At 38.1% G+C, this 13,865-nt stretch overlaps 1 protein-coding gene across 1 annotated transcript in view; it reads right to left on the bottom strand.

Moving 5' to 3' along the window:
- The window catches only part of LOC120536401, a 140,053-nt gene that overhangs the window by 60,969 nt on the left and 65,219 nt on the right, over positions 1 to 13,865 (bottom strand). The window contains exons 5-6 of the mRNA XM_039764724.1: positions 7,755 to 7,854; positions 6,694 to 6,876 (exon numbers count right to left, since the gene is read on the bottom strand). Coding sequence (XP_039620658.1) covers positions 6,694 to 6,876; positions 7,755 to 7,854 — 283 coding nt within the window. The remainder of the gene's footprint in view (positions 1 to 6,693; positions 6,877 to 7,754; positions 7,855 to 13,865) is intronic.

The raw sequence follows: 13,865 nt of genomic DNA, 5'->3' as shown, positions 1-13,865 counted from the left end.
GGGCCCCCCGGGATTTTAAAAGTGGGGGAATTTGTATTTATTTTCCCCAAAATATCCGAAAGGGGGTTGGTTTTTTGGGGAAAAAATCAAATTATCTGCCAAGTCTAGACGCATGGGGTGGAAGAACAGGCACTTCAGGTCAGGACTATATAAAATGTGTGAATAAAGCTAGCTGGATTTGGAAGTGACAGAGCTTGCAGGGAGTGTGTGGAGGGAATTTCATTGTAAGATGTGCAAAGTTAGGGCTGGGCTGAGGCTTCTTTAGAGAAAAATAAATCTGCCACTCCCAATGCTCCGAGAAGAAGCTGTTGCACTGCAGTGTTTTGGGTTCCTATAAAGAGCCACCACCACTACTCAGAGAGCAGAGTAGGGAGGAGGCAAACTTTGCGGAGGGAGTAAGGAAAAAGCCTGGAGAAGAAAAAAAAGGGCCTGCAGTTTTTTTTTTTTCTTTTTCTCTTTTTTTCTTTTTCTCTTTTCTTCTTTTTCTTTCGGCTGTTTTTAAACTTGTGGTGTGTGTGGTGGGATTTGCATTTGCATCTCTGCCTGTCTGTGTTGATGGTGGGACAGCTGTATGCACCCTAGGTTTCCACAACATGTATATAATTTGGTGGATGGCACCCTGGTCCAGTCAGCACCCTTTTTTAATGGAAAGGCTTGAGCAGAGGACATACACAGGTCATCATCTGCCCAGTAGAGCTAGATGGCAGCCCCCCAGGTTGCAGCAGTGCCTTGGATTCCCACAGGGCTTCTTAGGGTTTGGAGTTCGGCACAGCCCTGTTGTAGGTATTGCAGGGGACCGCAAAAGCCCCACATTATCAGGCTTCCACCCACCCAGAAGTTCTTCTAGACCACAACTGGGTCCAGGCGTACTCTCAGGTGCAGGATTAAAGAAACCTGCTGCCACTGCTCCATGAGTCAGAAGGTGGGGGACACAGCTTCCTGGGGAGGAATGTAGTGGAAGGAAAGACAAAGGCAGAGAGAAGGAAGACACAGAGAAAAAAAAGAATGAGAATTGCTTGTGACTTATTTCATTTGTGGTTGTTTTCTATTTTGCAAATGGGAAATGTTTTGGGGGTTTCCACATGAATAAAAACCAGTGTTGTGTTGGACTATTGCCTCCTTTGAGTCTGTGTTGTTTGTGGATGTGTGGGCCCCCCCGCAGCCACTTTTATTGTACAATGGGGTCTTGGGGACGGGAAAATCCTTTTATGACAAGTCTTGCAGGACAAGCGGCAGCACTAATCTTCTCTCTTTGCTTCCCCAGAAAGGTTGAACACGCCTTAAGATTGCCGGATGACAAGAGATGCACACTTCGGGTTGTTTTCTAACCTCTCTTCCCCTGATGACATATACTCCCATACTCACATGATTCTCCCAGTATCCACAGTTTAATTTCCCGGGCCTGTTAAAACTGTCAGCCTTTCCCCCATCAATGATTATGAGTTTTGTACAATGAAAAACGATTTTGTTACAGTATATGGGCTAACCCAAACCTTTACATGATTCTTGTCTTTATATTACTATATATATATATATAAAATAAATTACTTACATAATCATGAATTTTTACACCTTAGATATTCAGAACAAAGCTCATCTACTATATTGTGCTTTTTTTGCATTAGGGAACATTATGTGGTTTATTAGGTGATGTTTTTTTTCAAAATTTCACCTTTAACACTAAAATAAAATGTATATTTCTGGCAGTTGAGGTTAGTGGATGGCACAAAATATAATGTTTAAAACTGTGGGGGTTAAAGAAATAAAGAAATAAATTCCTCTTTTTTTTCTTGTCCCCCCCAATCCCAAAGCCATAATTCTGTTAAAAACTAAATTTCATATCATTATTATGTTTAAAATGATGCAGATTTCTGGCCACTTGCCCGTGAAGTTTGATATATTCCCAAGTGAAAGTTTTCCAATGCTTTAGTCACCAATACATCATTTAAATGAAACACGGTTGAATTATTGAATTTTGTACTGTATCAGTTCATGAGTATTATGATGGTGTTGGATAAACTAGATTTTAAATTTTAACTTAGGGGAAAAAAATGAAGCTTAGATCGGGGTTTTTCAACCGTGTGCAGGGGTACAATGTTACCATAGAGCTCCCCGGTGTGCTGGGAAATAATGGGTGCACGGGGGTCAACCAAAGGGGGGACAAGCCCCCGGTGGCAACCTGTCTGGATGACTAGGACCCCCAGGGGGAACGCATAAAAGCGCCCACATTCACCATTTGCGACACGCCTTTTGAGCCCCCACACTGGTGGATGTTGACATCAAGTTCACTTACAGGGAGGGACAGACAAGGGGATAAACAGTTTGGAGATGCCAACCAACTGCTCAATAAGTCAAGTGTCTGTGTCGACTGTTTTTGCCTCACTTCTCCGTAGTCCACCTTTGGACAATTGAGCACTATAATGAGATATAATTGTTTGTGGTTAGTAAGGTAGTGGTGTGCTTTGGGAAGTTTTTGTTACAAAAACCGCACCAACAAAGAAAAAAGGTTGGGAAAACACTGCTTTAGGTATCTAGAATGACCTCTGATAGATATGGTAGGTTTCTGGTAGGAGATTTCACACCTTCTGTTGATATAATGTATCAATGAAAACATGATCACTTTGGAGACAACATATTCAAAATTCTTCTTGCTTATCTGACAAATACACAAAATGCTGGTCCTTGATCACCAAGTATTACTAGTCAAAGGAGGGCCTTACATGAAAAAACTGGATTGAGCCGTTCTTATGGTATTACATTAGTGCTGTGTTATGTACTCTTCTACTTGTTAAAATTACTAGGTACATCAGATGATTGAAGTATAGCACAGGATAATTTTATGAAGAAATAATAAATGTTTAGGTAGCAATGAACCTTTTAAACATTTAAAGTAACACACTTTAGATGTAAGAGTGGAATTTATTAGAGTTATGTAAGATGTTGTGACTAAAGACTCAGAGATGTTTTTGTCAGGCATGCTGCATATTTTATTGTTATTTATTTCTTACATACAACCCTAAAGGCTATTGTTTAAAAATACACACATAAAATGAAAAGAAAGTTCAGCATTCACTTGATTTACTGTAAGTAATGCAAGAGTTATAAGAACAGCTCTAATCCATTGCATTGCCTAATCAGTGGTGTTTTAAAATATGTCTTTAGAAATAATGCATCAAACTTTACTGTGAAATATCTTGATGAAAAGTTAATTTAATAAGACTGGTGATACTCAAAATTCAGACTTACAAACTTAAACAACATAAGTTTAGACAAAATTCTTCTATTGAAATTAAAAAAAAAAAAAAAGGCTCATGCGGAATCCTGCATAATGAGAAACAACACAGAGGGAAGAACTCTTTACCTTTCCTTGACTTGTAAACTAAGGAATTAAGTTTATTTCTAATATCTTTACTATTTCCGTATTTCCAATCATTAAGATATCTATGTTTCCTTATTTAATTTGATAAATGTTTCTCCTCATCCAATTGGAAATACTGCTAAGACATTGGATCAGAGAACCACGAGTGTCAAGGTCATCAGCACTATAGATAAATAAGACTGTGTGTCATCTGCATAGCTGTAGCTCACCTTGTGCTTTGAGATAATCTGAACTAATGGCAGCATGGAGACTGAAGAAACTGATCAGAATAGACTAATGTGTATACCAAATTCAATATCATGGGTCTCCAAAGTATAATCCACAACTACCTGCTGAGTGGGTGCAGGATTAAAGAAACCTGCTGCCACTGCTCCATGAGTCAGAAGGTGGAGGACACAGCTTCCTGGGGAGGAATGTAAGTGGAAGGAAAGACAAAGGCAGAGAGAAGGAAGACACAGAGAAAAAGAAGAATGAGAATTGCTGTGTGACTTATTTCATTGTGCTTGGTTGTTTTCTATTTTATGCAAGTGGGAAATGTTTTGGAGTTTCCCACTGATGAATAAAAGCCAGTGTTGTGTTGGACTATTGCCTCCTTTGAGTCTGTGTTGTTTTGTGGATATGGTGCGCCCTCTGCAGCCACTATATATTGTCACCAATGAGCTCTTGGGTAACGGCGTAACAATCCCTTTTGCATCGCGACAAGTCTTGCAGGGAGCAACGGCAGCACACTAATCTCTCTCTCTTTGCTTCCCCAGAAAGGTCGGAACACTGCCGTCATAAAGATTGCCCGGATGACTTTAAGAGATGCACACTTCCGGGTTGTTTTCTAACCTCTGCTTCCCCATTGATGACATCATACTCCCATACTCCACCATGATTCTCCCAGTATCCCACAGTTTAATTTCCGGTCCTGTATTAAAAACTGTCCGTCCTTCCTCCCATCAATGATTATGAGTTTTTGTACAATGAAAGACGATTTTTGTTACAGTATATGGGGCTAACAACCCCAAACCTTTACATGATTCTTGTCTTTATATTACTATATATATATATATAAAATAAATTACTTACATAATCACTTAAATTATTTACACCTTAGATATTCCAGAACAAAGCTCATCTACTATATTGTGCTTCTTTGCATTAGGGAACATTATGTGGTGTTATTAGAGTGATGTTTTTTTTTTCAAAAATTTCACCTTTAACACTAAAATAAAATGTATATTTCTGGCAGTTGAGGTTAGTGGGATGGCACAAAATATAATGTTTAAAACTGTGGGGGTTAAAGAAATAAAGAAATAAATTCCTCTTTTTCTCTTGTCCCTCCCAATCCCAAAGCCTTTATGAATTCTGTTAAAAACTAAATTTCATATCATTATTATGTTAGCCATTTTAAAATGATGGCAGTGATTTCTGGCCACATTGCCAGTGAAGTTTGATATATTCCCAAGTGAAAGTTTTTCCAATGCTGTTAGTCACCAATACATCATTTAAATGAAACACGGTTGAATTATTGAATATATGTACTGTATCAGTTCATGAGTATTATGATGGTGCTTGTTGATAAACTAGATGTTAATTTAACTTAGAGGAAAAAATGAATAGCTTAGATCAGGGTTTTTCAACCAGTGTGCAGCGGTACAATGTTGCACCATGAGAGCTACCCAGGTGTGCTGTGGAAATAATGTGGTGCACTGGGGTCTGAACCTGAGAGGGACAAGCTCCACAGGTGGCTGAGACCTGTCTGAGATGACTAGGACTACCGAGAGGAACTGGCATAAAAGCAGCTCCACATTCACCATGTTGCAGACACGCACTTTTGAGCCTCACAGCACTGGTGGATAGTTGACATACAAGTTACCTTTAAGGCAGGGAGGGACAGACAAAGGGGATAAACAGTTTGGAGATGCCAACCAACTGCTCAATAAGTCAAGTGTCTGTGTCGGAGCTGCTTTTTGCCTCACTTCTCCGGTAGTCCCACCCCTTTGGACAATTGAGCACATATATGAGATATAATTGTGTTTGTGGTTAGTAAGGTAGTGGTGTACCTTGGGAAGTTTTTGGTTACAAAAACCGCACCAACAAAGAAAAAAGGTTGGGAAACACTGCTTTAGGTATCTAGAATGACCTCTGATAGATATGGTAGGTTTCTGGTAGGAGATTTCACACCTTCTGTTGCTAATAATGTATTGAGAAAACGGTGATCACTTTGGAGACAACATATTCAAAATTCTTCCTTGCTTATCTGACAAATACACAAAATGCTGGTCCTTGATCACCAAGTATTACTAGTCAAAGGAGGGCCTTACATGAAAAAACTGGATTGAGCCGTTCTTATGGTATTACATTAGTGCTGTGTTATGTACTCTTCTACTTGTTAAAATTACTGGGTACATCAGATGATTGAAGTATAGCACAGGATAATTTTATGAAGAAATAATAAATGTTTAGGTAGCAATGAACCTTTTAAACATTTAAAGTAACACACTTTAGATGTAAGAGTGGAATTTATTAGAGTTATGTAAGATGTTGTGACTAAAGACTCAGAGATGTTTTTGTCAGGCATGCTGCATATTTTATTGTTATTTATTTCTTACATACAACCCTAAAGGCTATTGTTTAAAAATACACACAATAAAATGAAGAAAGTTCAGCATTCACTTGATTTACTGTAAGTAATGCAAGTTATAAGAAACGCTCTAATCCATTGCATTGCCCCTAATCAGTGGTGTTTTAAAATATGTCTTTAGAAATAATGCATCAAACTTTACTGTGAACATATCTTGATGAAAAGTTAATTTAATAACGACTGGTGATACTCAAAATTCAGACTTAGCAAACTTAAACAACATAAGTTTAGACAAAATTCTTCTATTGAAATTAAAAAAAAAAAAAAAGGAGCTCATGCGGAAATCCTGCATAATGAGAAACAACACAGAGGAAGAACTCTTTACCTTTCCCTTGACTTGTAAACTAAGGAATTAAGTTTATTTCTAATATCTTTACTATTTCCGTATTTGCCAATCATTAAGATATCTATGTTTCCTTATTTAATTTGATAAATGTTTCTCCTCATCCAATTGGAAATACTGCTAAGACATTGGATCAGAGAACCACGAGTGTCAAGGTCATCAGACACTATAGATAAATAAGACTGTGTGTCATCTGCATAGCTGTAGTAGCTCACCTTGTGCTTTGAGATAATCTGAACTAATGGCAGCATGGAGACTGAATAAGAAACTGATCCAGAATAGACTAATGTGGTATACCAAATTCAATATCATGGGTCTCCAAAGTATAATCACCACAACTACCTGCTGAGTGATACTGAGAGGTTCTGATGAAGGAAAATATGAGGTAAGAGGAATCCTGGAAGAGATCATTGACAGAACTCAAAACAGGAAGCCAGTAGGGAGTGACAGTGAAGCAGTTCATAAACATATGAAGGAATGTTTCAGGAACAAAGTGACAAAGATGGTCAGCTGATAAACACATACCTGGGGAAAGATACAAGCAATAGACAAAATTAAACTGAGTATTCTGATGATTGGAGTTCCTGAAAGACAAAGTGATAGTCTCTAACTCTCTCTTTCTTTCTTTCCTAGGTCACAAAGCGGAAGCGGAAGTACAAGCACACAATGGCCGATAGTGAGACGAATCGTGTTGCCGTCATCGTCGAAGAACTCCAGGCACTCGACAAGCAGATCCAGAAACTCCTGTCCAGAAGAAGGTACCTCTTAGGTTTGAAGGCTCGGCTGCAGGGTAAACCATCCTCGACATCTGATGTCGACGCAACATTAACCCCACCTCGTGCCGCCTAATTTCAAGGACAAGTAAGCTTCACCCCCACGCCTCGAAGGAGCGACGACGACGCCGATGAAGGCCTTGGCGTATTTCAGACATGCAGGCGGGGGTTCAAGGCTAGAACACCTCCATCGGCACAGGCGAGCATCCCAGTCCAGAACCGGTTCGACCCTCTCCGCGTCCCCAGTTTGCCTTCAACCCCGGGTGATATAATCGTGGTAGGTGATTCGATAGTACGAAACCTTAATATCACATGCCCTAATCAAAAATCTTTTGTTTCTTGTTTTCCCGGTGCTTGAGTCCGAAACGTGATGAGACGGGCACCGACCATCTTCGAGAAACACAAGAGGGCAGTTGGATCCATCATTTTACACGCCGGCGTAAATGACATAAGGCACCGATAGTCTGAGATTCTCAAGGCCGACTTCGCAGCACTAATTAAAGACACGAAGGAGAGGACCCCATCGGCAAAAATTTTCATCTCGGGTCCACTACCTCTCGTCAGACGATCAAATGAATACTATAGTCGTCTGCTGGGATTAAACAACTGGCTGAGAGGCTTCTGCGAGACTCAAGACATCGGGTTCATCGATAATTGGGACCTTTTTTGGGAAAGACCGCGTTTCTTCAAGCGGGATGGCTTGCATCCGAATAGATTGGCACCGGGTCCTCTCGAAAACATCGCTAAGGTAATTGTCTATCTTGACTGTCTGTTTCTACTTTAAACTCCCTCTGTAATACTACTGCTTTGCTAGGACATAATGGCTTAATAAAGTCTTCTGTAAAAGTGCACAGCATTAATACTTTAATAACCAGTCTTAATGCACATAACATCTAGGCAGTGCGGCATAAACACCAATAATTTAGTTGCAATTACTACTTTAGATCAACAATGCATTAAAACTATAAAAACAGATTGTAGATTACATAAAAATACACACAGAGCGGCAACAAAAATAATTTAGTTTCTGTTCCAATAACTAATAACGCATAGAATTCAGCTCTGCCCCCCTGAATCATTAAATATGGCACTATTAAATGTTAGAGCTTTAACTAACAAGACATTTTTTATCAATGATCTTATTAGTGATAGAAACATTGATTTTATTGCACTAAATGAAACGTGGCTCAGTTCAGACGGCGCAGCTGTTTTAATTGAATCTGCGCCTCCGGATTACAGTTTTACTCGTGCAGACCGCCAGGGAAAAAGGGGGGGCGGATTGGCAAACATTTACTCGAGCCATTAAAATGTAAAGATGTTAGTTTTGGTAAATTTAAGTCCTTTGAGTATCTCGCCGTTGTTATTCATGGAGATTCTCACGTTCTCGTTTATCCGTGTATAGACCTCCTAAATTTAACGCGTCTTTCTTGAGGAATTCTCTGACTTAATGTCAATTTTAATTACAATTATGACACACTCTTAATTGTAGGCGACTTTAACTTTCATATCGATAATCAGTGTGACCTAAAAGTAAAGGAATTTATGAACCTCCTGGACTCTTTTGATTTGAGACAGCTCGTTAATCAGCCTACACATAAAGCAGGTCATACGTTAGACTTAATTATTACTAAAGGACTAAAGTTGATATAAAGCAGATCATTGATATTGGTCTATCAGACCATTTCTTCTACTATTTAATATAGAAATAATGATAGAAAACATTCATGAGAAGCATATTGTTAAAAATGCTTCTTTGACTCATCAGCAGCTTTAAAACTTACAAACATTCTAAGCAATCAGTCCGTTTATAGTGCCAGCTATAATAGCAGGATAATGTAAATAGTAAAGTGGAAAACTTTAATTCTAAAGTAAGAGCTGCTGTTGACATAGTTGCACCTGAAAAGACAGTTAAAAAATCTTCTAGCATTGTTATACCATGGAAGACCCAAAGAGTGTCTGATTTAAAAGAACATGTGTAGAGCTGAGCGTAAATGGAGGAAAACTAAACTAACTATCCATTATGAGATATTGAAGGTTAAAATAACAGAATACAATAACACAGTCCGTCTTGAGAGGCTGCTATTTCTCTAAGATTATAAATAACAATGCTAGTAATCCCAGAGTCTTATTTTCTACAATTGATCGTCTGTAAACCCAGGTAACACAAAGGAATGCCCCATAATACTTCCAGTGAAACCTGTGAGAACATTGCTGTATTTTTCAATCAAAAATTAATGATATTAGAAATAATATAGTATATCTCCCCAACACTGTGGACCTCCTAAGCCCCAGTACTCCGTTATAAACAAATTAAATTCTTTCACCAGGATAGATTTACCTGATTTACATAGAATAATCTCTCAACTGAAACCCTCCACCTGTATCCTTGACCCAATACCAACAAGGTTTTTCAAGAAGTATCAGGCGCTAATTGATAATATTCTTGACATAGTAAATTCGTCATTAGATACGGGGGTTTTCCCAGACTGTCTTAAGACTGCTGTAGTTAAACCCCTGCTCAAGAAAAATAATCTTGACCCCTCTGCTTTTGAAAATTTTAGACCCATCTCTAACCTGCCCTTCTTAAGTATCATTATGCAGTTAAATGACCACCTAAATAAACCTGCTATTCTTGATAAATTTCAGTCAGGTTTTAGATCAAATCACAGCACAGAAACTGCACTCGTTAAAGTAGTAAATGACTTGCGAGTAAATGCAGACAGAGGCCATTTATCTGTTCTCATCCTCTTAGATCTGAGTGCTGCATTTGACACCATTGATCACAATATTCTTAGAAATCGCCTTAGTCAATGGGTGGGCCTCTCTGGCAGTGTCTTAAATTGGTTTGAATCCTACCTGGCAGGGAGAAAATTCTTTGTTAGTTGTGGTAATCACAACTCAAAGACACATGATATTCTATATGGTGTTCCACAAGGCTCTATCCTGGGTCGCTGCTCTTCTCAATCTACATGCTTCCGTTAGGTCAGATTATCTCAGGTTACAACGTGAGCTACCACAGCTATGCTGATGACACACAGCTGTACTTATCAATAGCACCTGATGACTCCGACTCTTTCGATACACTAACACAATGTCTTACTGGTATTTCTGAATGGATGAATAGTAATTTTCTCAAGTAAATAAAGAAAACTGAAATTGTATTGATTGGCAATAATGGATTCAGTGAGGTTATCAGAAATAAACTTGATGCATTAGGATTAAAAGTTAAGACGGAAGTAAAAAACTTAGGGGTAACCGTTGACTGTAATCTGAATTTTAAATCACATATTCATCAGACCACTAGGACAGCATTTTTCACTTAAGAAATATAGCAAAAGTTAGACCTCTTATATCATTGAAAGATGCTGAGAAATTAATTCACGCTTTTGTTTTCAGTCGATTAGATTACTGTAACGCACTCCTCTCAGGACTACCCAAAAAAGACATAAATCATTTGCAACGAGTGCAGAATGCAGCTGCTAGAATCCTAACTAGGAAAAGAAAATCCGAACACATTTCTCCAGTTTTGATGTCACTACACTGGTTACCTGTGTCATTCAGAATTGACTTTAAAATTCTGCTTATGGTTTATAAAGCCTTAAATAATCTCGCTCCATCTTATATATCGGAATGTCTGACACCTTATATTCCAAATCGTAACCTTAGATCTTCAAATGAGTGTCTCCTTAGAATTCCAAAAGCTAAACTTAAAAGAAGTGGTGAGGCGGCCTTCTGCTGCTATGCACCTAAAATCTGGAATAGCCTGCCAATAGGAATTCGCCAGGCTAATACAGTAGAGCACTTTAAAACACTGCTGAAAACACATTACTTTAACATGGCCTTTTATAACTTCACTTTAACTTAATCCTGATACTCTATATGTTCAATTCATCATAATAACTATTCATGGTGGCTCTAAAATCCGTACTGGCCCCTACTCTCTTTCTGTTTCTTTTCCGGTTTCTCTGTGGTGGCGGCCTGCCCACCACCTACTCAAAGCACCATGATGCCCCAGCATTGATGGACTAAAAGCCAGAAGTCCATGTGATCATCATCATCATCATCAAATCCTTCCGTGAAAACCATAAATACAAAGAGGACTGTTTCATTTATGTTAGGTAGATTGCCCAGAGGGGACTGGGCGGTCTCATGGCCTGGAATCCCTACAGATTTTATTTTTTTTCCGGCCGTCTGGAGTTTTTTTTTTTCTGTCCACCCTGGCCATTGACCTTACTCTTATTCTATGTTAATTAATGTTGACTTATTTTATTTTCTTACTGTGTCTCTTATTTTTCTATTCTTCATTATGTAAAGCACTTTGAACTACATTTTTCTGTATGAAAATGTGCTATATAAATAAATGTTGTTGTTGTTGTTGTTGTAGTCTTAAAGATGGTGTTCAATAACATTACAACAAAGGATGGGAGATCACGTTGCCACACTAATAGACTGAATAACAGTTTCTACCCTGTCGCTTTTAGGGCACTGAATGCCACCTAATCACCTCCAATGCAGCAGTGCAATAGATGACATCTTGTGCAATACAGTAGTGTTCATGTGCAATTAAAGTCTTATGTTGAATGTTTATGTTCTACTTTATTTCTTCTTATCCTTTTTTTAATTATATTTTATTTATATTTTGACACCGCTGAGATTGCACCTAATTTTGTTGTATTTGTTACAATGACAATAAATATACTGATTCTGATTCTGTTTCACACATAATACAAGTGGGTTTGTAGGAAGCTTTGCATAGTGTAAGAAATAAACTGGATGAGAAGGAAGAGGAAAATAAAAGCAATAAAACTTATGTCTTAATATGACCTCAATTAGAGACAAAAGATTAAAAAGAGGGGGAGAACGGAGAACCTGGACCCGGGTGTGTGCGATGTCTGGAGTCATCAAAGATAATTCCCCAAAAATTTTAAAGCCTAAAACAGCCAAATGTGGAAAAGAACAAGACTGTCCACCAATGCAGAAAACTTCATTATGAAAAATGGAAGTAAATGGAGTGCCAAATGGAAGTGAAATCTAAAACCTTTTCTACTTGACACTAGGACTTTAAAGCATAAGGAATAAAAGGATCTAATTTAGGCAGACAGGGCTTTAGCTATAAAGAGGTGACTGGTAGAGTGTGTAAAGGGTGAAGACAGCAAGCCTTGTTCAGTAAAAATCCAAAATGGAGGATAGGGAGGAATATCAAGTGAGATCCAGGTAGACCTGAGGGTATAAGACCAATGGTGAAGATTCAAGCCAGGAAGAGAAACTCTACCATCAGATCAACCTCAGATTAGGAAAGAATGCTTAATATGAGGTTGATTACATTCCAAAGAAATTTGGAGATTTTAGGCCAATAATTGATAGTAGATGATAGAGGGAACATTCAGCTAACAAAATTTATGTGGGAGACAATACTCATTTTAATGATGGCCGAGCAACAATGGAAGGAAGACTGGGAGTCTTTAAAGTTATTAAAGACAGAACAGTAATTAGAGATGTTTAGCACTAGATTAGAAATGTCAATGCCAAGATTGTTAAATGATTTTGTGAAAAAGAAAGAAGAAATGAGAGGAGAGTGTTGACAAAGATGGTTTAACAAGAGGAGGGCAGATTTGTTCCAGTTAAATTTGTTCTCTGACATGACTTCATCAGCATTGAAGAAACTTTGTACCAGAGGTTTGCCTGAGGGAGCATCATCCAGTAGCATATGAAGAAATCCTTTATGGAATTTCACATGTAACCTATGGATCGATTAACCTTGTCTAGCAACTCTGTAACTCAAACGGGTTGAAATATTTCCAAATTAATAAAAATTAATGCAGAAAGCAATGTGTATAGGGTTTAAATCATATTAATAAACTTTGCACAAAATCCAATTTTTTCAAAGGCTAGCGCACTTCATGCAGTCAAATGGCCTTTCAGCATCTAAAGATAGAAGGGCAGCTGGTGAGGGTAAGGTTGGTGAAACATCAGTTGAATACAGAAGAAGATGGATATTGTCAGCTTCATTACGTGCATGAATAAAGCCAGTTCGATCTGGGTGCAATAAATTATAAATACAACATAAGAATCTTGGCTAGCAACTTGGATTTAAAGAAGTGGGCCATCGAAGTGATCCAACAAAGTAGAAACCTCAGCACTTTTTCCATTAGGGCCTGGCAATTTCTATTCACTTACGGTGTTTTAGGATTTCTTATGTAGAGACAATAATAATGGAAAATATCAAAACAAAACTTCCTATTCAACCAGATTTGGAACCGATATATGTTTCATAAAGTCATTAATGTCAATACTTGAAGCATTTGAATTTTCTGGAAAAAAATTAAAACAAATATTACTTCATCTCACAAGATTTATTAGGAGAAAGAACCAAATTGTATTTAATGGCAGTCTTTGCACTATTAATCAGTATCTAGGAATCCTGTGCTGAGTTAGAAATTAAGCTTCTTTACAGGATCAGATGATTTAAATCATGCCAAGTACAAGTTAATATTTGTTCATGCCTAAAATCAACAACAGTGGGGGCATTCACACTCTAGAGATTATAATCGTGCTTCAAGTGCACATGAAATAGTCAAATCACAAATACCTGCGTTCTGTGCCATGGTCATATTTTTAGGATTACTGTGCCTGTTGTTGTTCACTTTGTAGTCACCCAACGGAATGACAGGATGAAACAAGGATGAATTTTAGGGCACCAATATGGCCGTTCTTGTTTTCCTCATGACTTGACCAAAGATA

Source organism: Polypterus senegalus, chromosome 10 (genome assembly GCF_016835505.1).
Source record: "Polypterus senegalus isolate Bchr_013 chromosome 10, ASM1683550v1, whole genome shotgun sequence".
Lineage (NCBI taxonomy): Eukaryota > Metazoa > Chordata > Cladistia > Polypteriformes > Polypteridae > Polypterus > Polypterus senegalus.
The sequence above is the reverse complement of the archived record's forward strand: the minus strand, read 5'-3'. Positions and strand labels throughout refer to the sequence as shown.